A 26745-nucleotide genomic window follows, 5' to 3' on the forward strand; every position below is an offset into this window, starting at 1 on the left:
GCAACTCGATTAATCCGAACTTGATCCGAGCGGCCATCACCGTCTCCCTCTGTTGTCGCATTCACCCATACATCCATATCCATACAGTTGCACAAAATGATATATGTGCATGCATTGTTCATCACCTCTCCCCCTGAATACCACCTCAACCCCATTAATCGCTATCCGTATCACTATCCTCATTATACGCTCTCACCCTCTTACTCTTCGCAGGCGTCTCTTCATCGCTCTCACTCTCATATTCTCCCTCGTCCTCGGAACTGTCCGCATCATCACCATGGACAGCAGAAGGCTTCACTTTTCCTCCTCTCATCATAGCCATCTGTCCCGCTAAAGTATCTTCCTCAGGTTCGGATATATCATCATCATCGTCATCTATCATCTCTTCCTCTTGCGGTGTATCTTCTACTTTGAGCTGTCGTCGTAGACCCATCACTTCATCAGCATCTCACTGCAGCGAAGAGAAGCAGGAGTATCTGGCGCGTCTCACTCACCATTATAGGAACTTGGACATCAGACCCCAAGAATGTATCGCTTCTCCAATGAGCTACGAACGAGTACAAGTTTGCCTGAGGTGGAGCTTGGAATTGCAAAGTGAATTCCTTGGGTTCGCTCGGTGTCCCGTCCATTTTCGGTAAGGGGATATCAGTGATTTTAAAGGGAGGCACAATAACTTTATCAAGTTTCGAGTCTCCCAATAACACGTAGAAATGGGGTTTTCGCAACTGCCCCTCACGATCAGCGTAGCCCTTCAAAGCAACGTCGATGAAAGCGCCAAACTCACTTGGGGCCAATGAGGTGCATGAGCGAAACCGTTCGGGGGAATCTCGACTTTCTTCTTGTCCTTGACTTCTTGCACTGACTTTTCGACTTTTTCCACGACTTTCTCCACAATCTTCTCCTTGACATCGACTGGAGCAGGAGTCTCCTTTTCCTCTTCCACTTGCGTCACTGAATCCTCGACATCAGCCACCGAGTCGGCGGCCTCCTCTTTATGATCACCGTTAGGCAAGAGTGCTTTAGGTTTGGATAAGAGAGATAGCGGAGTGGTGGGATAGACATATCGAGCCTTGTACGTCAGCTCCACAATGGAGCTTGGAGTCACCAGAGTCTCGTCTCCGACTGGTTTATAAGCCCAAACGTCAGCTATCCGGGTTGACGATGCACTTTGGACAGACGGCTTTAACTTACCCTTGAACTCAGCATCAATGATTTCCAACCTTGGCCAGTACTTTGCAACATTGACCGCTTGTTCGCTGACACCCTTCTTCTCGGTCTTGATCCATTTCTCCAACCATCGAGAGCCCTCAGCCTTGTTGACAATCTGCAACTCGATACCTTGCTCAGGGGTTATGTCAGGCAATTGGGCCAAGGGAGACAAATCGGTAGGCAAAGCTTGTACGAGGGCCGGTTGAAGCTTGATGACCAGCAGCGAGGTAGCGAGCCAGTTGTGTGCAAGTGATATGTTGAGCAACGCGCTGAGCAATGGTGGTGTGACTCGTAGTACTGCCAGCTTCTCTGCAAGTCGTCAAAAGGTATCATATCAGCTATCTTTCACCGTCGTTGAGATCAATGTACAGATTCATAACATACCAGATTCAAGTCGATGGTCATTCAGGTCGATCCTAAGCAGATGAGCCCACAACAACGCCCTAGCCCTCTTCGCAACCGCAGTAGTGACATTGACCTTATTCTCTCTTCTCATCAATGGGTTCTCTTCCAATCCGATCTCAGCTTTTCTAGCATCGATAACCTTTTCCAACTCATCGATTTTCGATTGTCTTTCCTTTCGTTCCTTCTTACTTCCTCGTTTCTTATTGCCTAAAACAGCGCCAAATTCGAGAGCAGAAGCCAAGAGGGACATCAAAGAGAAGAAATCCGTATCATCCCTCAATTGATGGAAGAAGATCTCGGCGGTGGGGTTCAATATGCCATCTCGAGTAAGTTTTCTTTGGGCGAACCACCATCGACCGACCACCCAAGGAATACCTCCGCCAAGGACCAATCCGTATGCACCTAACACCCAAATGGAATTCTTGCCTTCGACGACCCATTGAGGAATAGCAATTTTGTCTTCACGTTGTTGTGGTCCATCCGGATTACCGTATTTCGCTAAGTTCTCGCGAGTCACTTCGTCGGTCAGGGATTTGTAGGCTTTTGTAAGCTCCACAAATTTCTGCTCGGCATCTTCCTTGGTTTGGTTCTCCGCTAATTTGATCTTGTCCGGGTGGCTAGGGAGCAGTGGGGTATTAGCACTAAGTTTACAGCGTAGAAGTCTCCCGTCCTGAGGGTCGAACGAGAACAAAGGAGTTCATCGAAATTTCAAGGCTGATGAGATGCAACACGTTGAATGCAAACATCTGCCATCACGAAGAGTGGATGTGGGAGAACTGCCGGACTCCCCAAGCATCATATGCAAGCGATTTTCACTTCGATAAAAGAAACCCTACTCACAATTGCAAACTCAATTTCTTATAATGTTTCTTGATCTGCTTCTCATTGCTACTATCACTCAAGCCCAGGATTTCGAACGGGTTGTAGATCGTTTCACCCTCTAGTCTGGGTGCTTGAGAGAGAGCGTAGGATAAGTATGCAAATATCCCCCAACCGATAGCTAGCGGTATAGCCTTCTTCAAGAATTTTCGTTTACGTTTTGTTGATTTTATCGAATGGACTCGGCGGGGCGAGGACGTGCATTCTGGACATGGGCAGAGGGGTTGAAGCGTCTCTGAACGTTTTTTGGGGATGTTAATTAGCTCGTCCATTCTTTCAAGTTTGTTGTCATGAGGAAGCACGAGAGCGCAAGGCATTCGAAGGGGAATGATAGGTGATTGGAAGTTCGTTACAAGTGATTGATGTGTTTTGACCTTAAGACGATTGAAAGGAAAACCAGAGGAAACGGGAATGAATGAACTCACTCTTCTTTTCTGATCTAGTTGAGCTTAACGTCCAAGGTATCAAGACGATAGCTAGAAATGTTACTCCAAAGTAACTTGCCAGAGAGCCCGACTCGTCATACGATATACCCGGTGCCATGGCGATTCGCCCTTTTCGTGGTCTCGGTCGATGTCGCCGTTATAAGAGCCCAGTGGGAATGAGAAGGGCCGCAGTAGGAGTTGACGAGGATGCGAGACAGCTGTCAGCCGGAAATGCTCTTGTCGTCGCTTGTCCTTTTATCTTCAGTGATTATGGATAGGAAATTCAAAGTTGACTTTATGCACCTCAGCTACAATGATGAATGAATGAACGGAACGCGACACACCAACTCTCCCGCATTTCCTGTGACGTGGCAAAAGCGGGGTCATCTTGCGATGCGTCGTCATGCCTATTCTGTCCTTTCCTTTCTCGGCTTACCCCGCGCCTATTTCTCTGTCGGAACAAATCGATTTGATGGATCATTGGATCTGCTTTGACCTGATTCGTCCTTCACGTAAACCCACCACAAAAGCACCAACTGTCATTTCACAACATTCATCACACATTTATAACACATATATCACTCACCACTCAGCTATACTCAACATGTTGCGACAAGTAGCCCGATCAGTCCGACCCGCCGTCCGAAACTTCGCTTCTGCCGCTCCTTCTGCAGGGGAGAACGAGTTCGTAGCCAAGCGAAATGCCGTCAGACAACATGCTGCTGGTGGGTCAACGGGTCTTCGTCTCATGTATCATCCGCCAGACAGAGGGTTCGGGGTTTGGGATTCGGCGCCTTTAAATGGGGATCACTGCGATCGGGGGCTTTGCTGATGAGGCGGAGGGGGTGAAGGGATCATCTGGACACGGACATCTTGCTAATTCTGATATTCTGGAAACTTAGAAACCACCGACCTCTGGAGAAAGATCTCGTTCTTCGTCTGCATCCCCGGAATCCTCGTAGGTGCCGCTTGGACATACAAGCTCGAAGCTGCTCACCACGAACACCTCGAGCACATCAAGTGAGTTTGCGTGCGCTCATGCTGTTTCGTTCTCCTCTTTCTGTGGTTTTATGGATTTCGGGATGCTGTGACCTTGGAATATTGCCATACTGGGGTGTCGGCGCGAAGTCGTGAATGGAGGAGATAAGTCGGAGGAAATCAGCGCACGAGTAGAAAGGGGCTTCATTGAAGGTCTGCGCAGATGGTCGATGATCAGAGGTCTGGCCTTGATGGTAACAAATACGATATCAGCATAGAGGATCTTGGCAGAGGGTTGGGGAGGAATCGTCTGTCTCTTTTTTTTTTTTTGGGAATGAACAGACTTTGCGTCTTCGATGACGAGAGGGCGGACGAGGATCACTGGATCAACAGCGCAATCGCAGAAATTCGGTAGAGTTGCTGACGCTGACAACATCTGTGCTATTTTTTCTTATCAGACACGAGAACGGCGGTGAAGCCCCCGAGAGACCCGTGTACTCATACATGAACTTCCGAGTCAAGCCTTTCCCATGGGGTATGCAAACTCTTTTCTACAACGTGAGTTGAGTGCGGCCTCTTTCTTCTTGTTGCGATACCTCGGTAGTCGTGAACCTTTTGAGTCAAACACAATCCTCATGCTGATCGTCTGATTATTCCACTCGTATAGCCCGAAGTCAACATCCCAGCTGGTGATGCCGAGTAAACCTTGACCGGATTACTCAGGCTTGTACTTACACAAATATGTAGACTTTTTCCATGGGAAAGATGCATGTGGTCCGGAAGTGCGGTTGCATCCATTGACATATTGACACATTGTTCAGATTGACACGCGACACATTGACACAGTACGGAGAACGCTTCGCTGCACGTGCATTTTCCAATTTCAGCTTACAACATCCCTCCTTGAGTGATTCTCGAGCGTCCAGTCTAAGGCTGATCATGAAGACTGGAACCGCAAAGCAAACGAAGATTGATGCGCACTTTCTGCGTTCTGTATCGTACAACATACATACCCCTCAGCCAGTAGCTAAGGATTCACGAGCATCTCGATCAGACTCATAATTATGATCTAGGTGCCCAATCCCCAAAGACCAATGCTGAGAACCCTTCGAACTCCGGTACATTCAGCAGTGCCTATTCCAAATAAGCAGTTCATTACCCTCGTCAGCTCAGAAGTCCCCATTTATTTGAGAAAGAGTGATAGAAAGAGCAAGCGAAAAGGGATAATTCACCTCAATTCCAGAATCAGGTATTCCTTCCCAGATGTTCTTACCCCAAGCATTGATAGCAGGTAAACAGTCTACCAATCTCTTTTCCTTTCCCTTTGCCGTGTCCGTATCCGTTCGTGTTTGGATAGACGTCGAAGTGGGATTCGCATTATCGTGCATGTACAAATCACTTTTCATCGATTTTAGGAGATCGCCCATTAAAGTAGATATACCTTTTTCTATCAAATACCTTCCATCAGAAGATTGCAGTTGTTCTTTCGATTGATCGAACAATTCTTGCAGGTATATCGAATGATTCGATGGAGTTCTTGGATAAGGTATCTCACTATTTCTCGAGGCTGAAGAGGATGGGAAGGGCAAGATATGCGAGGTGAAGCTATTCACATGGCATTAGCAATGTCAGTCTATCGCGCTTCGATTCGGGTCAATCTCCATGGTATTTGGAGGAATGGCTTGACCGATCATTCTGGACATGCGAGCATAATGATGGCAGACAACTCACTCATACAGCTCGATAGTCGAATCGGGGGATAATTCCATTTCAATCTCCGCTCGTACTTCCTTGAACCTCAACTCCCAGTCTTCGATACTGAGCTCCTTCTTCAGCGGCATGCTAATTACCATAATCCATCAGCCCAGGTCAGAACACTTCATTCCATTGTGTTTAAGATTTTTGCAAGTGCAACACTCACTTTCCAAAGATCTTTTCGACACTCTCGTCTACTCGGTCCGCAATGCCTTTCCACCCTTTATTGAGGAACCACCAACTGTAAGTCAAGAACAGTTTCTCGGCTTCTGCTCTGGTAGCTTCTTCTTCAGCTTTCCTCATAGCCAGGATCTCCTCGCTTTGACGGGCACTTTCGCCTGTTACTTGCGCAGATCGTGCCGGGGAGATGATCGATGGAAGGTGATTTGTAAGTGAAGAAGGGAGGATCGATAATGGATTAGGGATCATCGAAGTTGCTGATTCGGCATATTCACTTAATCCCATCGACTCGATGGAGAATGACGATAAAGACAAGGAGAAAGGAGAAGGTAACCATCCTGTCTTTCTCCCCTCTTGTCGTCTACTACCAACCCCACCCTCGCTGCTGACCTTGGGCGTAATAGAGCCCTCTTCTTCGCGCAAGACTGTTCCTGGTGAAGCTGAAGATACGGTCCGAAGGGAATCTTGGATATCTTTGAGGTATTTCGATCTCGCTAAGATGGATAACTGGGATGCCGTCAAAAGGTAAAGCATAGGTAATATGTAGATAGTAGTGATTGTTCGAGTGAGACTTTGGATCTTCAATTCTTTCCATAATTCCTTCTTACTCTTTCCCGCATATTTGTTGTCTTTGAGTTCCGCCTCGGTATCGGTGCCGTGCTGAGATCTGGGTGGAGATGGATGTAAGTTGCTCAAGTCGGAAGGCGGGGAGGGTGAGGATGTATCGGTTGGAGGAAGTGATATAGATTGAGAGACGACGGAAGACATCTGCAAGGGGTTCAATTGGATCAGCTTTCTGCAGATGCAACCCAGTTTGCTTCGCATTGATGCGAAGTATGCCAGGTTTTCCAGAAGGAGAGAGAAAGAGGATGGGCTCAGCAATGAATACATGGAGGAACTCACCGCATCTTCAGTATCGATCTGGCCAATTGAACTTCCCAACATCCCTTCACTCGCCGTCTCTGGCTCAGAGCCGCTTTCTCTCCGACTGAATTCTGAAGCCCACGATTCCGTCACTGAACCAGCAGTTTCGGGTGGTTGCAATGGCACCTGATCTTGAGGATTTTCGCGATTGCCATGTTCCGACTTCTGGGGTTCGGTCTCGGTGCCCGTGCGTATGGAGCCATAGCCAGGATGTGGAGTAGTGGTCGTATCTTGATTAGCGGCTGACGGATTTCCAGAAAGCAGCAAAGAATTGCCAGCTGTTGAATTCGAATTCGAATTTGAGGGATCTAAACTACTTGTCGATTCGGATAAATTCGTTTCGCTCCGAGCGATACTTGAAGAGCTCAATCCTTGTAATGCCTGAGATATCTCTTCTGTGTTATAAGCCTCGAAAAGTTGGGGTTGGATCGTAGGTAGAAGAGCGTAGAGAGTGAATGAGATAGTAGATATCAGAGAGGTGAAATGGTTCTTCATTCTGGATAATACAGTACGATGCAAAACCGGAATCCGATCAGCATTTCCACTTGCATCTTGCATAGCGAAAGATTCGATGAAGGGATCTCAGTCACACACAAGTCTTTCCTCTTTTTCTCCTTGATAGCTTTCAATTTGGTCTCCTTGAGCCTTTCAAGGATGTACGACGAGACGAAGCATACGGTCGAAGCTGTTCCGACGAAGAAGAATAGTCGACGGATGCGTCTTTGCCATGCACTCTCATTTCTTGATGGCATCTTGATCCTGTCGTCACGACACTGTTGCGATCGGTTCGTAATCTGTTGGGTCTCTGTCTCTTCGCGTTCGAGTTGCTTTGCAAGGGCCAGACTCCAATCAAGTAATCAAGATGAACTTGTGCATACTCTCATTACACTTCGCTCATCCCATCCGGTAAAGACAGGCATCCGACAGATCTCGTCTGTTACGATGAATTCTCTTTATACTCACCCCACTTAATCCCGAGAGAACCAGGTAGAAGTCAACCACTCTGAAACTAGATGTTTCGTTCGGTGCTCATCATCTTCATTTCTAGTCTACGAGTATACCTCACTGTCTCGCCGTGATCACGATCCGAACACCAACGACTACCGGGACACAAAAAGAAGAAAAGATATCAGAGATGTCAATCAAGATACAACGAGCTACCAAGGAAGATGTGGTACGTAGAGCTTTTTAACTGCTTTCGTGCCGTCTTGCTTTCATCGTTGTATCACAGCTGATTGTTAGCTCTTCAATCTAGCCCGAGCTGCTGGGTCTGATTGTCGAGCTCGTAAGCTCTGCTCAATATGACCGTCATCAAGTGCGCGAGATGCAGGCTAATTCTTACTCTGTACAAGGCGGTCTACGAGAAAGAGCCTGATGCGGTCAAAGCTACTCCAGAAATGGTTAGTTGTCCTTCCTCCTTGCCATTAGATACTGGTTGCTCGAAGTGGGTTACTGATCAGGAATTAATTGTAGATGATTGAGAATATCTTCGAGAAAGGCTATGCGGAATGTCTGATTGCCCGCACAGTCAATGAGGATGGTAGTAAAGGTATAGCAGTGGGACTTGCTTTGGTGCGTCAAAATTATCCTCAGCATCTTTTCCGCGGCTAGAGCTATTCGAAGTATACCGATTGGAACTGCGGATTCCTTAGTACTTCTTCACCTACTCAACATGGCTCGGCGCACCTGGTTTATACTTGGAAGACCTATATGTGAAGCCTGAATATCGTGCCAACGGGTTGGGTAAACGACTATTCGGTGAATTGGGCCACATAGCCCAAGAAAGAGGATGTAAGCGTGTTGAGTGGAGAGTTTTAAAAGTGAGTCAGAGAGTTGAAACGATATACAATCATGGACGGCCGCTGAGGATGAGGTATATCAGTGGAATCAACCTTCGATTGATTTCTACGTGAAACGTCTCCAAGCTGAGAGTCTGGTCGAATGGGATACGATGCGGATTGAGGGTCAAGAAGGATTTGATAGACTATTGGCTCTGCGACAGACCTAATTTGCCGTCCGTGGCTGGGGCGGGAAGTGAAGGAAGACTTATGGTGTCCCTCACAATCAAAATCTATGGCATATAGTAGAAAGTAGAGTACGGTGCGAAGAAAAATTGTGCTGAGCACAGTGAACCCTCATCTAACAAGCCAAGGAAGATGATGTGCAGACTTATCTTTTTCATGTGTCCAGTATTTCTACCTGAAATGTCACTGACCTCTTTCCCCCGTTCTTCACCTCTTCCCCTCCTGGATTGCTTCCCCATCTCTCCCTTCTCTCCGTCCCTCTCTCCTCCTTTGCCTGTCTTATCCTCCACCCTCATCTCGCTTCTCCTTCTCACCGCTCCTCGCTTCTTCACACCGTGATTGCTCTGCGCGCTATGCACATTGAAGTTCGCACTATGTCTGTGACATCACATACAAAGCCCCCGATATCCTTCTGACGCCCGCAGATCAGGGGAAGGGCTGTCGCACCGTGCGCTCGGTTATACAAGAGACCTGAGAGCTGTGACTTCGGCTTTGACCGCAGTTGCATGATCAGAATGCACGGATATAGTGCCTGATGAATAGCCGAGCGCGCTAAGGCTATGGTCCCGCTATGATCGAATAAAATGGGAAGCGATCTTCATTCAACCTTTTTTTAGTCGTAGTCGTGTTTCTCATCTGATTTGCGGCATGTTTTAGTGTGTATCTGTGTGCGTGTGTGTGTATGTGTATCTGGATTGATGATGATTCCTCTATCATCAGAGTACCGCATAGGCTACTGCTACTGCGGCAATAGAATGATAAAAATGGGGTATCAACCAATTACCATCAAACAAGTCCATACCCCATAAGATCTTCCTTCCTTCCTTCCTTCTTCATAAACTGATAAATTAACACGAGGTATGTTCGTTTTCACGTCTGACCGCACTCTGATTCATTTATGCCCATGCGCAAAGCAAAGCAATACAAGACAAAGCGAGACAGACCGAAACAAAACATGAATCAATGAACATATACCACAATTGACCTTACGAAACAACCTTACTCTTAACCTGAACCTCCCTGACTAACCTTGACCACACCCTAATCTTGTTCGTGCAACAACAGGAAGACGACACTTCGTGCTCGCACAATCAAGGCATCAAAAGCTCGGCCTACAATCTCTTCTTCTTTGCTGCTTTCTTACCATCATAATCCATGTTTCACCTTCCCATCAAAGACTCGAAGAAATAATCGTAAAATGATATCTGCTTCCTTATCTTACTCTGCCTCCTCAACTCCATCGGCCTCTTCCTCCTCCTCGTCTACATCATCAGCAAGTTCCGCTCCGACCACACCCGGCACGACCTTGAAGAGCCAAAGTAGCCAGCTGGACTCGGCGGCTTTGGCCACCCTGATCAGGCAGCTCAAGCGATCACCCGAATCGCCCTCTCGATTGACCTTACCCCCTATCATGGGTGTGCTAACTGAGGAAGACGAAGAAGACGAGGAAGAAGCAGAACAGGAAACACATGTTGTGGTGGAGGAAGTGGACAGTTCTCCCAACACCGAGATGGATGGCCTGTATGATATACCGGAGGAGGATGAGGAAGCTTTGGCCCAGCAGGAACGGGAAGTCTCGGTGAAAGGCGCGGGGATCGATAGGGTGTTATGGGTCATTGATGAAGAAGGGTAAGTGCACGACTTCATCACAAAGTATACAAGGCAAAAATCGCTGAGCTGACGAGAGTGTTTATATCAGTAGTGAGAACCACCATCAGCCCGCATATGAAACAGAGGTCATGCCAGATGATTGTTTCGGGTGAGTGGTTATCTGGCAGAAATGGCATTACAGAGCTGAGAGCTTCCCTTCAGCGAGGCATTCGAGAATGTGCCTCCAGTCAGCCCAGAAGTCGGCCACAGCACAACAGATATCGACCGATACTCCCCTCCCCCTCCTAGTCCTTCAATGCATCACACGCTCTCGCCAAAGCTCCCAGACAGTCCAAGTGTGCCGGAACAGTGCTTTCCAGCGCACACAGACGAGAACTCAGCCCAACAAGCAGGCTCGAATCCATCTAATACCCAGGTTGAAGAGCCGGTATCCGCAGTTGAAGCCGATGATACAACCGATCAATTTGCGAACTCCCTTTGCGAAGCATATCCTTCCGTGACTCCCTACATTGTACCTTTAGTCTTGCCTGCTAGACGACGACGAAGGACATTAAGTGAGTTGGAGCAATACAGAAAATTCGCAATGAACAAGGCGGCGATACAGTCGTGGCACGAGGCTGCTGCATTGGAGCAGCAAAGGCGTAGTAGAGAGTTGGAAGAGCGAGAAGGCATCTGGATACGATACAGAAGTCGAAACATCCGATTCCAAGGAGGTAAAAGGGAGAGATGGGGCAGACCAGATTCTATTTATCGGCAAGTCTTACACTGTTTGATAGTCGGCTGAAAGTCCTTAAGCTGACGATATCAGATTGTTCAATAGAGCACAATCCTTTCCCCCATCAAATTTACACGTCGCAACCCAAGATTATACAAATTATTACGATGATACCACTGATCAAGCCGATCAACTTCCTACCGACTGGTATGAGTACGAGGAGGAGAACGGTGATCTCGAAATCAGACACGTTGAATATGCTTCAACTTCAAGTCCGTCATCATCACCAACAATCGATATCCCTATCTCCAGTGATGGTTACAGTGATTTTGACGATTTTCAGCATCGTGACGAAGACGAGATCTATTCGCCCTTGTCTGATCAGCTGTATACACCTGCTTTGAGCGACTATGGTGGCGAACCACGAAGATTCTTCCCTTCTGCAACGGACATCCTCGCTCCAATCAGAGAGTACACTTCTGTCTCGGCAGCTTCTCCGGGTCTTGATCACGAGATCGAAGAGGTGCAAAGAATGTCTATACCCGAGCCAGGACAATGTCAAGTATATGGCTTGGGATTGGGCCTGACAGGGATGAATCACTCCCCCGCATCCGAACCAGCAATAGAACCGATACCAGATGGAAACGGTAGGATGAGTTTTGATCAGATGATCAATCTCGAGGAAGGCAAAGAACTTGGAGAAGACGAGATCAGCTTGGTCGAGATGCCCATCCAGGCGATCTTCCCCGAACGGACCTTCGAGGAATTCAAAGCGGCTGGCAGGGAATATACGCGGCAGCACAGGGAAGACCGGAACAGGGCGATGGAAATGGATAGGCAGCGGCAGTCTGAGGATGGGCGAAATCGTGGTGTAAGTCGTAATAACAAGCCAAACGAGAAGTCCCAAGAACTCCGTACGTAAGCTCATGGAAAATCGCGGACATCTACGTGAATAGTCAACTCGAGCAGATGGCGAGTCGGATAACGATAACGCATCTCACAGAGGTAGATCAAGCTATAGAGAAGATCTGGATGGCTTGCCCATTTCGATGCCGATTGCCGAGCGGGGCAGATCAAGAACCAGAAACAGAACCATAGAATCGGAATTGTCAAAAAGCAGATCCACCGAATCTTACTTGACCTATATCCCGCTCAACTCGATGGACTCTTACTCAAGTAATCGAGGCCCCAATCAGTCTTCTCTCGACTTCGATGCATCGTTCGACGGGTATGACTCCAAATCGTCCGATTACATCCCAGCACATATGCTGCCGGATCCGGGCATAAAGAACGGACCTGCCAGTGCATTCTCAGATGTGAACGCGAAGGTATTACGATCCGAGTCACTGGAATCGATATATTCTAAAACTTCTTCCACTTCAGCTTCTGCTTCAATTCGTGGCGCTCACGGTCGAGAGATCCTGAAGAGAAGACATTCTGCGCCTGGTATTCTGGACTACCGGTCGACTTACTTGCCTCTCGATTCCGAGACAAGTGATACCGAGGGTGACAGTGAAAGTGGAATCAAAGGTGAATATGGGATCATGACGAGAGAGGAAGGTCGCATGGGAAGAATCAGATCAAAAAGTGACTCTGATTTACCGTCCGCCTGATTCGACGTGACCGATTTTGACTTGACATGACTTATTCAAGTCATGCCTTGACTTGAGCCTTTTCTCGTGAATCAACGTTGCTTGTTTACAGCGTTCTTTGACCTGTTTTTATCCGGTTTGCATCTTTCATTTTTGACCTTGCAGGCCAAAATAATCTATTGGTCTTCTTTTGTATCGTTCTGTACCTGAATGGCCAGCTTATATTGTGCTGCTTGTGTGTAAAAGTAAAGCTCACTTTTGGAGAACCAAACATGTCTTTTCAGTTTCTCTTTCTTTTTATGGTCCGCGTCCAACTTCATGTTGTATTCTATTGTACTGTATTGGTATTGGCAAAATTTCATCGCCCGATATCTCCGTAGATGTACATAGATGTAAAGGTATAGGTAGACAGCAAAGATGTATCATAGCATTTGAAATGATGACTGTATTGCAACCTACGCGCCCGTCGTGCGCAAGTCGGAGAACGGTTGTGCGAGGACAGGAACCAGACAAGACGAAACATATTTTATTTGCAAGAATAATAATCTAAGTAAGAAAGTATATAGACACCTGTATCCCAATCTCATCAAGTATACAACATCATGGGTATATATTTTTATATCAATATATATATATATCAGATCAAGAAACGACCAAGGAGTTGAATAACAGACAACAACCTCTCACCACTCGCAAATCATGTCCCCGTTCACCCTTCTCCACCTTCCAACTGCAGGGTCCACCGTCAATCAAGCATCGAATGGACTGGACATGTCCTATTTATCTCCCTTGAAACTCTTTTCCACCCACTCATCTAATCTCTTCTGAGCTCCTTCGATGTACTTCTTCTCCTGCTTATCCGATTCGACAATCTCATCGGATTTTCGAATTAGGTGGAAATAATCCTCAGTATCTAAGGATGATAAAATGGTAAAACACAAAAGTATATCAGCATCAGATACGTTACTTGTAGTCAATCCGATTCGACTCGACTCGGCTCGACTCGGCTCGCCTCAACTTACCAGGAGTGAAGAACATCCTATAATTGCCCAAGGCAACCTTGATCTCCATTCCGTCTTTGGTAATTATGGATCCGCTTGACAATGTTAGATCGTCGTCCAGATTCCGTTGTAGGAGAGGAGGATCGACTCGGTGAGGTAATCCTTCTGTAGGATGAGTCTGATAAATTGAATCTTGTCATCAGCCTCTCAGTAGGCGAATATATGGGATAAGAGCAAGAAAAACCAAACTCACCAGAACATAGCTCTCAATGTACTGTCTCCACTTCTCTTCAGTGGTCTCCGCATCATCTATCGTAAGATCTTCTTTGCTCAAGAACTGTATCGATACGGCTTCCGTGGAAGGTTGCTGATATTGTACTCGTTCATCAGCCTGCTATCGATATGTCTGTATCGCTCCGCTGACACTTGTTCGCCACTCACGTATGATATCTTGTATAAATTCTCTTCAGGTCCCAAGACTCCTTCAGCTTGCATCCTATAAGCGATTTGTCTTCTGGTCGTAGTCTTATCATGCAATCGATCTCGTTGAAGCAAAGCAAACAGCTCTTGCGATTTCAAGTCTCCCAACACAGCTTGTACCTTCAGCCATCAGAATCATTAGCATACCCACAACACCTCGCTTAACAGAAAATACTGGATAAGAAAATCAGACTCACCTGTTTGACTATCGCCGCAATGACCCTATCTACCGTGAACATTATATACGCTTTCGTGCCAAACATGACTCTGAGGGTTTCTTCGTACTGCACATTATCCACTTCACCCTCAAACAATTTTTCCGCCATAGAAAGCAGATGTCCGTAATAATGTTGAGCAGGGTTTTCACCATCTTCGATACCGTAGAACTGACTGTCTGGCTCGGCGAGACCTAACTTTATCGCAAGAGGATTGATAGGTTGTTTCTTGTTCAATGACAATTGATCGGCGATGTCCTTGCATGTCATCAATCTTGAGTAGAGGATCTGGATGAGTCGGACGAGGACGTAGAAGTGGGTGTTTGCGAAGAAATTCCCTTTCCTGATCATTTTCGGGATGGGAGGGACACCGGCATCAGATCCCGGTGATTTTTCCGAGACAGCTTGGGATTCAGCTGATCGAAGACCGTCAATCTGAACCCAGGTCTGTTCCGAAGCTTCAGCACCAGCCTTATCCTTTTCCACTGCTTCTGCCACCTCTGCTGGATCCGCGGGAACAGGCAAAGGAGTCTCTGCCCGATCCCCGCTATCTGTCATGAGGGTCCCTTCAACGGAGCCTGGTACGCCTTCAGCGGGGGTATCGACTTCTCCTGGACCCGGAGTCATTGTTGATCCGCGTTTTTCTCGGCCGGATCCGTCCTTTTGCGACTTCAGGAGACTCTTTCGCAAGTCTGCGGCATGGTACGAAGTTTTCTTGCTTGCGCCCGGTCTTTTTGAGGTGGACGCCACGGAAGCAGTATCATCGTCATCGGCCATGCTGACGTCTCCATCGGATTCGTCAGAGTCCTCTCCAGGTGTGTCACCATCTTCATCCCCGAAATCAGCATCGAATTCGTCCTTATCTTGCATGAAGAGCGCAGGGATGAAATCTCGAAGCAGATGCTCTACCCGGTTCTGGTCTTGGGTAGACAGGGAGTTTCCGACTCGATCGAGATAGCTGATAATAAGCTTGATAGAGTCTTTGAGGACTTCGATATCCTTGACTTCGAAGGATATCTGCGGCTTCGCTTTCCATGATCTCGAGTCAAGTAAAGCCGATCTTACATTCTGTTGCTCTCGCCTCTTTGCATCGATTTCGGCCACCAGACTCTTTGGCATCAATGTCTTCTTGTCGGAAGTTTTGAACTGTACACCTTGATGATCGAGAGCCTTGTAGAAATTCTTCGCATCTTGCTCTCTCCAGACTCTGTTCCACTCCCGTTGAGCCTTCTTCCATTCCTCGTCTTTGCCCTTGAGTCGTTCGAGCACGATTGGCAAGGCCACAACGGGGTTCTCATGAAGAGCTCGGATGATATCCGGACCAAGCTCTTTGCCGTATACCTTCTTGATGATTCTCTGGTAAATAGACTTGCTTTGGCCCCCAAGACCCGCTTTAAGGTTGAAGTTGGCCCGTTCCTCCGGATCCATAGTCTGGATTTTGTTATTCAGAGGTTCAAGGAGAGCGATGGTACGTAAATTGGCTTCGATGTGATAGTCATACTCGTGTCGTTCTTCTTCCGACTTGTGAAGCATCTCTTCGAACATATTTTTCTTGTGGGAGATGAAAGGCGCAGCATCCTCAGCAGCCCAAGTGGGATGGGAGACCCACTCGTCATTGAGGACTTCCCAGCACATGGCATCTCGACCAGTACATTGAAGGTTGATTTCGGTCCGAGGCAGTTTCCTATAACTGGGACCGAACGATTTGACCTTGTCGGTCGATAGATCAGGTTTGACTCGTTCAAGCATCGGGATGTTCTCAACAACCTGGTTATCTACTCCGATCATACCGCCAAAGCCGTATCCTCCTTGAGCAGTAGACGGATTAGGCGGAGGTTTGCCATCCGCACTAGCTCCGACCACTTTTTGGAAGTTCGCCCAAACTTCCGGAGCTTCACCAATGAAGTAGTAGGCTCGTTCGAGGAGGGTCTTTGTGTCGATCATGTCTTGTACGAACAAGTTGATCAGTTTGAGGAACTCGTGGTAAACCACTTTATCATCGATGGCTTTTTTGACCTTATCGAAGAAGGCGACTTCATCTGGCGACGCGAGGGTTTGCGGTTGATTACCGGCAGGAGGCATAGTGACCGCTTCATTGTCGTCGATCGATGGCGATTCACCTCGTTGACCACCCTTGGATTTCTGCGAATTCCCATCAGTGGAATTCCAATGGCTCCTTCACATTCACTTACCTTGGCTTGAGCACCACCTTTGGCTGCATCACCCGCTGGGCGTCTTTTCTTCTGAGCACTTGGCTTTTCAGCATCCTTGCTGCCCCGCTTCGGGGCAGTGGACTTCTCAGCAGTCACTGGTGGCGCTCCCGCTGCAGCTTGTACGAAAGAACCAAATCCGGCCATTCCTCCAAATCCTCCGTTTTCAGGCAAAAACTGCTTGAACTCGTCCAGGAGGTCTGGAGCGTTGTTGAACAGACGAGTCACTTGCTCGTACACCTGAGACACAATCAGTATACAGTCTATGTGCAGAGGAAGAATAGCACGCTTACCTCTGCGATGTCTCTAGTATCTCTTTGGTAGGTTTGCAGTATCTCCAAGAATTGCTTGTATGTATCGGGGTCGTTGTTAAACCTGTTCTTGATCTTGTTCACGAATGAAATAGCGTGATTAAACTCGACTAAAGGTGTTCTTGCGCCACCCTGAGCAGATTGCGTATTCGAGTTCGGGTTGTTACTCAACCCGCCTGAGGCGAGGAACTGCGCAGCAGAGGGCGTAGATGGCCCCGAAGGCGGGAGAGGTTGTTGCGAGTGAGGCGGAAGAGGCAGAGGTCCAGGCGGAGCTTGAGTGGTGGATGACGCTGCTGTTGCTCGGCTAGGGGCAGCCGCAGCGGGAGTGTTGGTTGCCGAGGAAGGACGAGAGGAAGTCGATGGCAAATCGGCAGGTCTTCCGGCACGCGGAGGTGGGGAATATGCCTTGGTCACGGGTGGTGCAGGTTTAGCTTTGTGATCGTTGTGTGGAGGTCGGACCGGTGTTGGACCCCTTCTAGCTTCTCGTTCTCGCTGATCTATAGCGGCAGCGAAATTTCCGGGTATCTGGCTGACTGTACCAGCTGGTGTTGTGACGGTGATCAAACCATTTGAATCACCCTCAGCACCGGTACACTCAATCCTGTAGCCCGGTGGTAAGAACGTGTTGAAGCCTTGGATGAGTGATGGGTGACCTCGAAATAGCGTAGATACTCGATCAATGACTCCTGGTGTGTCGATACTGTAATGACGAGCCGTTAGACGGCAAGATTGAGATGAGGACCGGAGGCAATGGATGAGGGAACTTACATCTGACCTTTAAACTCTTTCATAACATCCAGAAATCGATTGTACACATCGGGTTGGTTGTTGAATTGGATCTACGAATAAGTCATGCCAGTTTGATCAGCGCTTGCTCGGCAATCTGTGACGGACAAGGTTGAGGGAAGCAAGTAGGTAGTATGGAGTACTCGGTATGGTGTACGACAATCCGGTCCAACCCGGTGGAGGCATGTTTTGATGGAAAAATGGCAATGACACTGTCACTCCCGCGAACCCAAGAAAGCTTCTTCCGACGGCATTTCGCGACGCTCGAGTCCTCCCACCGTGTGCAGTATACCGATCGTACCACATAAGAAGATGCTAGGAAAGATGCTATATTCTTGACGAGGATTGCGGATTGCAGATTCACTCACCTTCACTTGATCCAGATATGACAACGCGTCCCTGACATTCAAAGGCCTATAGGAAGGCGCACTCGCACTCCAGCCTGACATCTTGACAGGGCGTCAGTCCTCTATCGACTTCCTGTAGTAGCGTTGAAGTGATGACTGGACTGATGGCGGATGAATGGATGGATGAGCGATCTCCGAATGATGAGAGGATGAGCCAGGTAGGGTTAGGGGTAATCGGTAACTCCCGTTGTCGAGAGTCGGGGTGATGTCTGAGGCGGTAAAAGCGCTTCACAAGGTGAGACGAGCCTGGTAAGAGTGAGGTGACTGCTGGTATACTAGCGCAAGCTATGAGATTGCGTTGGGACGATAAGAAGCATGTATGAGATGGGATGGGCATTACCGAGATGAGCCGGTCCGTTTGTCCAACATGAATGAAGGAGAATGCAAAGGGGGGTCATCATAATGCAAGCTGATGTCACGTGATCAGATCATCTCCGTTAAATGGTAGTAGTAAAGGTCAGAGCCACAAAGCGGGATATCCCGCATCGACCGATAAATCCGCCACGCTCATCACCTGCAAGGCTTCGAAGGTGTGCAAGTTGCAAGTTGCTTGTTCAAGCTCGAGGTCATAACGAGATATCTCAATTACTCGACAAGAACTAGCTCATCAGTATCATCAGCATCGTCATCAAAATCGCAGAAATTAATCAACCAGAATCAACAACAGTAAGGCCTCAATCATCCGTATCGGCTCATCCTCATCAATAAATACAAAATATCCAGCTTGTATAGCGCGAAGTGAAACTCGGATCAACCCCTACCTTCCTCCACTTTCCTTACTTACTTAGATTTATCAAAATGGCCGATGTCGACATGGGTGAGTCAGCACTCAACATGCTCGGATTCCCTCACTAGAACGCTGATGAAATGTCTGTCTTCAACCCTTCCCCTTGGTTTCACTTGACTTTCGACCAATTACTCCGACTTTGAACACGGGTCATGGCGAATCGAACACTTCGAAATGTAATGTACGATACAACAGCCACCGAAGTGAACGGTGCTGGACACTCATGGGCAGCGAAATGTACGTAGAATGATCGAAAGTAATCGATCTACTCATGCTCCTTGTCTTTGTACTCGTTCTTCTGGCGGACTGCTGACCTGCATACAGCGGTGGAAGGATGGATCGTCATTGTCACGGGGTTGAACGAAGAAGCTACAGAAGAAGATCTACAGGATTTGTTTGGTGATTATGGGGAAGTCAAGAATCTTTCGATGGCTTTGAATAGACGTACGGGTTATGTCATGGTGAGTCGACTTTGTCCGCCCGTTCGAGCCCATTCGTCCTAAATCTCTCATATCTCCCTCAAAGGGCGACCGAAACATGTCATGCCTTCATCATCCTTCCTGCTTCAACTCGGTCAAGCAACAACCGCTTCATTCCACATTTCAATTGCACCAAGCACAAAGCGGAACATGTAATCGGAATGAAGGAAGCTGATCACCTATCATCGTTAGGGCTACGCATTAATAGAGTTCCCGGAGAAAGAACAAGCGGAGAAAGCTATAAAAGGCACGGACGGGACTACCTTCTTAGAGAAGACAATCAAAACGTAAGCCAGTTTCAGCTAGTTTTCCTCCTCAACTTATCACGGTACTCAAAGGAAATAGCTGGTCTGACGACGATCCGATTTAGGGATTTCGCATTTGCCAAAGCACCGTCTGGAGCAAGGTCGCGTGCGCCTGCTAGCGGGGCACGACGAGCGGGTCGAGATAGGGAAGCGTCGCCGAGCAGACGTTAGTCGATCTTTGGACCTCACACATATAACGGTATGAGAGAGGTAGTCAGAAGATAAGGGAAGGCCAAGAGTCTATATTGGGCTCTACGGGCTCCAAGCCATGCATTGTATATTGCACTGTACGTTCACCTGAGTCTGGTCGGCTCAAATCGCCTCGCATGCAGTACAATGGAGGTAGGCTGGTCCGCCTCCTCTCTCCGATCAATAGGTTCCCAATCGATCATCTTCACCCATCTACCCATCTACCCATCTACCCATCTGCCCATCTACCCATTTGCCCATCTACCCATTTGCCTCTTCGTCCTTCGCGAACCCGCATACATTTCTTCCTGACTGTGCATACTACGAACAACTAGTCCCGATGAGCTGTCTTGCAATGTTTACATATGGGATTGTTGGGTGATTACTGTAATTCGAAGCCGTTGAACGCCTTGGCTTTTGGCTCTCAGTGAAGTTGCAGGTGACACAGGCTCCCTTGCATTTCACATATCATGCGTTATCCACCTTGGTATTCTGCTCAATCTTGGTCAAGCAAACCAGTGTTGCAAGTGTTGATACGACGGTACAAGTATGTTCGTATGTTCGCATGTTCAATACATATGTAGAAGTGCCACCTGAAACGTCTTCTGTCACCGTATAAACAATGACTATCTCAGGGTGATTAAGCTATGCGGCATAAACGGGACTGACCTAATCTAACCTACCGGCGAGTGAAATTCAAGTATCATGAATTGTTTGTTGCGCGCTGCATCGTGGACTCTGATTCTGCATGCATACATAGTTCCACTTCAAGTCTGTCCAAAGACTTTCAACCGCTGAGACTGAGATATATCGCAGCATATCAACCACATAAGCTGAGCAATCTGAAAAGATAAGGTTACTCCGAGACGCTCGGACCATTCGCCACTACCGTCTTTGAATCTTTAAATCGGTTCATTCACGTTGTTTGGTTCGCTTTTTTCCTGCCAAATTAGAAAAAGAATAAAGCACAAAGCACAAAGGACCCCCGCATCGCTTTCATCTCTTTCATTCCATCACCAACTGAGTCGTGTGACCTAGAGTAGTTCATCAATCCAGGAATTCAAAGGTGCGAAGAGACGAGGGCAGTGAATAACTGGATTGATCAACTCGTGTTTGGGAGCGAAAAAGGAGAAAGAGAGGCTTGGCATTTCCAGTCAAACCCGTAACGTAGATCTCACCGAACGAACTTCGGCTTCCCCATCCCCATCTACGACCTCAACCAATTCGGACACACCGCTTCGATAGTCACATCCGATGAGGTGAAGCTTGTTGACTTTTACGAAATGTCCTCCAACGCCAACGCGGAAGCTTCAACAAGTCGCGTTCCTTCCAATCCCATCAAGCGAGGGAGGAGGGAATCCCGGACAAGAGCTGATAAGGGCAGAGAGAAGGATGATGGGAGGTTGAAGAGCCCCGAACCATCAGGGAGCTTGCGCGGTGTAAGTCCAAGAAGTGGAGCTAGAGAAGGAGGATCAACAGCCAGGAGAGTCAGGACTGTACCTCGTGAGTCATTTGAGCCATCCGCGATCCGTAGAATAGCGTTTCATTGGTTTTGTCCGATTTCACTGATGTTCATTCTTCCTCAGCGTCCGCAATATACGAGCCACCTACTCCGCCTTCACCTGTACATTCACCCCTTCCTCATCCTGAACACACCGCCGCACCATTCTCACCTCCCGAGCAACCCAAGAAACGACATCGCATACGATATTCCAGTTCATCCGACTCCGCAGTAGACAGCGATGACGAGAGTAGTGATGATGAGCCTCCATGGTGGACGTTCACTCAACGAGGTATGGCTAAACTTAGAGCGAAAAGCTTGCATCGTAATGGGAGGGATGTAGAACAAGGTGGTTCCGCAGCTCCACAAACTCAAACTCAAGGTCAAGGTCATTTGACAGAAGGCGAATCAGGTAGAGAGAGCGGCAGGGAATTTCCCTTTTACCACAAAGAGCGAAACCGCATGAGCGGTGTATTCTTACCTAGCTCAAGGAGGAGTTCGAGAGATAAAGAAGGTATACCTGCCTCGAACACACCTTCATCGTCTTTGAAGAACATCCGAAAACAAAGCGAATCCCCTGCAGCGTCTTTATCTGGACCAACGAACAAACTCCTTCATCCAGCCCCGATCCGATTTTCAAATGGTCAGCCTTTCTTTCGAAGATCAACCCATCGTCAAGATACGGCAAATCCAGCGGATACAGATCATGTTGCGCCAAAATTGAAACGCACGAAGAGCGTACCGACGCGACCTGCTTCAGCACCTACCTCACCCACTGTCGAAGCTCCTAGTCCAGGAATGACCACCCTAGTGAACGATGATATCAGTTCCAGGTTGCCTTCTAGCGAGTCGCAGCAACAGCCCAAATTATCAACGGAACTAGCGGAACCTCTTTCCCCAAGACGGATGGCAAAGCGTCAACTGACAGCACCGAATTTCCCAAAATTCTTCAGGCGGAGTGGCATTGAGACGGACGAGGAGCCGATAGAAGCTCTAACAGATACGGAAGTCATACCTTCTACACGTAATAGGAATAAAACCACACTTTCGAAGCCAGTTGCGATTCCAGGTGTGAACGGTTCGAACCTGTCGACGCCAAATGGCAGTAGCCAGATGATCAGATCCAATACTGGTGAATCAACTTCAACACCTGATCAAGGAACGTCAACGCCGACTCGACCGAAAAGTAAAAGACGCTCAACAGCCATGTTACGTATACAACTCCCGCCTCCGATAACGAATCGACTGAAAGACGGCTGGCATGCTGGAAGCTGGCAAGATGCTTTATACGGTTACTATGAAGAAGGCGGTGAAGGCGGTGCACCAAATGCTCAAGCTCCCACTACTGCTAGACCACCTAGATCTCGAAGACCTACTGCCAAAGATCTCACTTCGAACAAAGGTGAAGAAGATCCTATAACTCCTCAGAAAGCAGAGTTTATCATGACCGGTCCAGACGACGAAAGCAATCGGAAATCGCAAGTGACGCCCGACCAGAACGGTGCTGGTGCGAAAAATGGGGATACTTCGAAAAAAACGAAATCAAGGAGACAAAAACGGTATAGACAGGCTCTCGTTCCCCCCACACCCTCTGGACTTGGCTTCACGCCTTCAACAAGGTATCCTGCTGGAAGCGAGTATCCATGGCACCAAAGCGAAGACCAGAATGGCAATGGCGATGGCAGTTTGGCTCAGCAGAACAGTGTTGAAAAGTCATCCGGGTTCAATTGGGAGAATAGCTTGGCTCAGAAAGAAGCGAAATCTCAGAATGGAAAAGGACATAGTAGCGGATTGATCGGCGGCGAGATTCTAGATAGACACGATACGATGGCCACCACGACTGCGACTCATTCGACGTCGCCAAGTGTTAGAAGAGGTAGTGAAAAGGGATGGTGGTGGAGTTTGACTGAACGGAAGAAAAGGAAGGAGAAGAAGAAAGCTAGAAGGAGACAAGTTGACACGGATTGGAAATCCAGGTATCGAAGAATGCTATTCCTCGATGCGAGAGTAACGATTTGGATCAGGTTGATGAATCTTGCTATTGTTGTGGTATCCTTGGGTGGGTCAATCAATCTAACTAGGACTTAGTACTCAAGCTGACTGATCATTATCTCTTTCACGTCATTTGACGATACAGGTCTGGTGATCACAATTCGACTAGAACTGGAACAACTACGTTTACCAGGCTTAATGGGTTCCTCAACAACGCTGATCATGTCTTACTCATGCTTGACCATCTTACACGTGCTCACCGCTATCTATCGAGAATATTTCGGGAAACCCATCGGGCTATGGGGTCTTCGTTCCAAGATGTTATGGGTCTGCCTCGACCTGTTATTTGTCGCTTTATGGTCCTCTGCAATGTCCCTCGCTACCAACGACCTAATTGCGACTCCGTTGGAGTGTACGCAGGGGACCGCATGGTGGAGAAAAGGACTTTCAGCTGAATATTCAGCGCTTCTCAATGACTTGGATGACCTTTCTTCCAACTACACTATCATTCCTGACTCGACTCAAATTGTCCAGTCGAGTGTCTCGCACTCCCTTTCGGTCACTTTACCTTCTTCGATCCTTGATTCGCCCCTTGCGCACGAAGCGTGCAGAAGACAAGCGGGGTGTATCGCCCTTTCGTTACTTTCGCTGCTGCTTTACGGGGGCAATATGGTGATTAGTTTGTTCAGGATTTTCGAGACTGTTAGAAGGACGGCGAATGTCAGTAAAGCTGTTAGCTATTAGCTATTAGTATTAGCTATTAGGTCTTGGTCATGAGCTATCAATTCATTTCATCATCTATGCTACTGGTCTACTGGTCCGGGGCAAAGATGCAGATACACGATGATTACTATTACGATTACGATCATGCATTGCATAATTCGCTTTGTCATTAGTGTGATTGGATGTGCAACATACTTTACCTGATGTGCAGGATGATGAAGAGGGCCTGTCCGTTGTATGGTGGCGAAATGAAAATAGAAACAAGTGAGGAATGCCAAGCCAACGTGGTAAGATTACTGAGCGTATTGGCGTCATTTCACTTCTCACGTTACGAATACGAGTGCACTGTTGGGCGTTTTGTGTTCGTATTCCTGAGTTTGTCTTTCTCAAATTGCATTGACATTCCACACAGGTGATATTGATACTCTTCTGACTTCTTAGCGGCAGGAGCTTGAAGAATCCACCTTGAATTCTCATCAAACAGGAATACATCCCCCGTCACTCAACGACGTCAATGAGATAAACGGCAATCAGTGAATAGACCTCAAGTATATCGATCGTCCTTCAACAAAAAGCGACTCGTTCAACACGTTGCACGTAGGGATCCAAGCGCAACAATGCCATTTCACCTACCGAGCTTGATGAGCAAGCACGACGACAAGAAGGACCGACGTGAATCTCAAAACGCAGAGGATAAACCAGCTTTCATACCTACGGGCACTAACAATGGCAGCGGCGATAGTCGACGCAAGAGCTTACAACTCGAACGTACCATATCCCTCAGCAGCAACAACATCAACACCAATAACAACAATAGTGTTCTTGATGGTGGTTTGAGAACAGGTTCTCCAAAGCCCTTATCTCCATCTCCCACGCCCACGCCCAGTACAAGGGATGCATCTACGACCACCACCACAACACATCGACCCGGCCAGAAACACCGAAGTTCATCCTCTACCAGCGGCCTTCAAAGCATCCTCAAGAACCCTACTTCTCCTTCTATCTCCGGATCAGAGTACACAACTACTTCAGGAAGCGGGAGTGCATTTTTAGCTGGAAGAGGGGATGGGAACGCTAGTGGGATACATAAACGAATGTCATCTTTAGCATTCGACCGAACAGACACTATCGAATCCATCAATACTCTAGACGATGACATCGACGACTTTGAAAGCACATCCAATGGTGGAAGAAGCGGTACCGGTACCAATTCCAACCCGTCAACACCTGCAACATCAGTATCATCGTTCAATAACCAACATTGCCCTTTACCTAATAATGGAACAACGACGAAATTCCCGTTTTTCATGATGACCCTCTCCTCGGTCTCGACGCTGTCGTTCATAGCTCTGCCGATACCGATGCGGACGATCGTGATTGAGGCGATTAACGGCGCGTGGAAAAGGGGCATAAGCAAGATACAAGAGGTGGATTACCAGCCTGAGCTCATGCGCAAACATAGAGAAAAGGGATGTGATTCCGGAGTATGGGAGGTCACGATGAAAGGGGAAGCGTGGATGCCGACGAGCAGTGAACAGGTGTCGTGAGTTTTGCGTGTCCACAACTATCGCCTCGATCACAATCAATATTTCAATCTCGATCACTATCTCCATCTCCATCACTACCTCAATCTCAATCACAGCCGCAACAACGACGCTGGCCACCACTACGTCGAGATCATAGATGAAGATGTATCTGTCTTCCTCAAAGATGTGATATCGCCACAGCGTTGGAAGACCCATAGACGATAGACGGGACGCTGATGTGGATGAATGTAATGCTTCAGGTCAAAACGGATACTGCTTAGACTGATGACTGAATTCGCGAGGGAAGGGTACGACCTCTCTTCATCATTCCGAACTTCCGCTAAAGGTCAGTCAATAAGATCATTGATGATCCCAACTATATACCCCTACCCTTTACGCTCAAGTCAAATCCGCAAATCTCAATACGGGCGCTGAGGCTGACACTGATACAATACCGTAGACTCAGGCAAAGACGCTCTGATATTTCTCCTTGATGAGCCGGATCCAGACCCTATCTTCTTCGCCGTGGCGTTCTATTCACACGATAGGATCTGGATCATCGACGCCGAAGCAGACGTCGGCCAAGCGCTCGAAGAAGGGATCAAGAATTGGTGGGTTGACGGACTGCGCGATGCGAGAGTCAGGGAGAGGCATTGTAGGGAGTTAAGATTGAGAGGTGCACCTTGTAAGTGATTTCATCATGCGTACCAATCCTATGCCTTTCTTGCGCTTCATTTGGCGGAAAGATTGTGGTCTGCTACGATATGATTCCATCTGGTCTAATGTTCTCCGATGTGATTCGAAATAACGATCAGAGCTGATCGGGGATCATTCTTCCTTTGGTCGCTTCGATGCTATAGGGACAGCCCATTCGACCCAATCGTTGATCTCGGCAAGATGCATCCACTTGACAATTATGAAATTGATAACTCACTGCGATACGGGGTACGATTTCGTAGGATCGGTAGATATGGCTGATAAAGAAGAAGGAGAGATGCCGGTGACTTTTTACAGGAAGAAAAGGGATAATGACTATACGGGGGGACATGGACACAGATGGAAGATGGTTGATTCGGAAGGGAATGGTCTTGGTCTTGAGACTGTCATCTCCTAGTCTCGCCCTGACTTTTTAAGTC

At 47.8% G+C, this 26745-nt stretch overlaps 9 protein-coding genes across 9 annotated transcripts; 6 read left to right on the plus strand and 3 right to left on the minus strand.

Annotated features, from left to right (window-relative positions):
* Positions 1-154: 154 nt before the first annotated feature.
* Positions 155-3036, minus strand: I303_103053 (uncharacterized protein; the record flags this gene model as incomplete). Its single annotated transcript, XM_065968684.1, has 7 exons — positions 155-415; positions 495-725; positions 785-1122; positions 1192-1518; positions 1594-2231; positions 2455-2728; positions 2919-3036. 7 exons carry the CDS (start codon positions 3034-3036, stop codon positions 155-157), a joined length of 2187 nt encoding a protein of 728 aa, XP_065824756.1.
* Positions 3037-3522: 486 nt separating this feature from the next.
* I303_103054 (uncharacterized protein) lies at positions 3523-4599 on the plus strand (the record flags this gene model as incomplete). The annotated part of the gene is made up of 4 exons (XM_018406399.1): positions 3523-3643; positions 3821-3938; positions 4355-4454; positions 4564-4599. The coding sequence occupies 4 exons, from the start codon at positions 3523-3525 to the stop codon at positions 4597-4599; spliced, it is 375 nt and encodes a 124-aa protein (XP_018264893.1).
* A 359-nt stretch (positions 4600-4958) lies between these two features.
* Positions 4959-7507, minus strand: I303_103055 (uncharacterized protein; the record flags this gene model as incomplete). Its single annotated transcript, XM_065968685.1, has 6 exons — positions 4959-5030; positions 5129-5501; positions 5628-5738; positions 5818-6599; positions 6735-7251; positions 7350-7507. 6 exons carry the CDS (start codon positions 7505-7507, stop codon positions 4959-4961), a joined length of 2013 nt encoding a protein of 670 aa, XP_065824757.1.
* A 383-nt stretch (positions 7508-7890) lies between these two features.
* I303_103056 (uncharacterized protein) lies at positions 7891-8763 on the plus strand (the record flags this gene model as incomplete). Its single annotated transcript, XM_018406401.1, has 6 exons — positions 7891-7929; positions 8011-8040; positions 8108-8155; positions 8229-8327; positions 8408-8575; positions 8638-8763. 6 exons carry the CDS (start codon positions 7891-7893, stop codon positions 8761-8763), a joined length of 510 nt encoding a protein of 169 aa, XP_018264895.1.
* Positions 8764-9977: 1214 nt separating this feature from the next.
* I303_103057 (uncharacterized protein) lies at positions 9978-12718 on the plus strand (the record flags this gene model as incomplete). Its single annotated transcript, XM_065968686.1, has 5 exons — positions 9978-10408; positions 10479-10538; positions 10592-11143; positions 11211-11976; positions 12062-12718. 5 exons carry the CDS (start codon positions 9978-9980, stop codon positions 12716-12718), a joined length of 2466 nt encoding a protein of 821 aa, XP_065824758.1.
* A 755-nt stretch (positions 12719-13473) lies between these two features.
* On the minus strand, positions 13474-18149 carry I303_103058 (uncharacterized protein; the record flags this gene model as incomplete). Its single annotated transcript, XM_018406403.1, has 9 exons — positions 13474-13610; positions 13720-13876; positions 13952-14065; positions 14140-14298; positions 14376-16535; positions 16586-16843; positions 16897-17614; positions 17683-17753; positions 18069-18149. The coding sequence occupies 9 exons, from the start codon at positions 18147-18149 to the stop codon at positions 13474-13476; spliced, it is 3855 nt and encodes a 1284-aa protein (XP_018264897.1).
* Positions 18150-18905: 756 nt separating this feature from the next.
* Positions 18906-19849, plus strand: I303_103059 (uncharacterized protein; the record flags this gene model as incomplete). Its single annotated transcript, XM_018406404.2, has 5 exons — positions 18906-18924; positions 19090-19131; positions 19219-19355; positions 19566-19660; positions 19744-19849. 5 exons carry the CDS (start codon positions 18906-18908, stop codon positions 19847-19849), a joined length of 399 nt encoding a protein of 132 aa, XP_018264898.2.
* Positions 19850-21150: 1301 nt separating this feature from the next.
* Positions 21151-24104, plus strand: I303_103060 (uncharacterized protein; the record flags this gene model as incomplete). The annotated part of the gene is made up of 3 exons (XM_018406405.1): positions 21151-21370; positions 21454-23427; positions 23506-24104. 3 exons carry the CDS (start codon positions 21151-21153, stop codon positions 24102-24104), a joined length of 2793 nt encoding a protein of 930 aa, XP_018264899.1.
* Positions 24105-24700: 596 nt separating this feature from the next.
* On the plus strand, positions 24701-26723 carry I303_103061 (uncharacterized protein; the record flags this gene model as incomplete). The annotated part of the gene is made up of 4 exons (XM_018406406.1): positions 24701-25626; positions 25870-25955; positions 26070-26294; positions 26470-26723. The coding sequence occupies 4 exons, from the start codon at positions 24701-24703 to the stop codon at positions 26721-26723; spliced, it is 1491 nt and encodes a 496-aa protein (XP_018264900.1).
* Between the last annotated feature and the right edge of the window lie 22 nt (positions 26724-26745).

Source organism: Kwoniella dejecticola, chromosome 3, assembly GCF_000512565.2.
Source record: "Kwoniella dejecticola CBS 10117 chromosome 3, complete sequence".
Taxonomy (NCBI): Eukaryota; Fungi; Basidiomycota; class Tremellomycetes; order Tremellales; family Cryptococcaceae; genus Kwoniella; species Kwoniella dejecticola.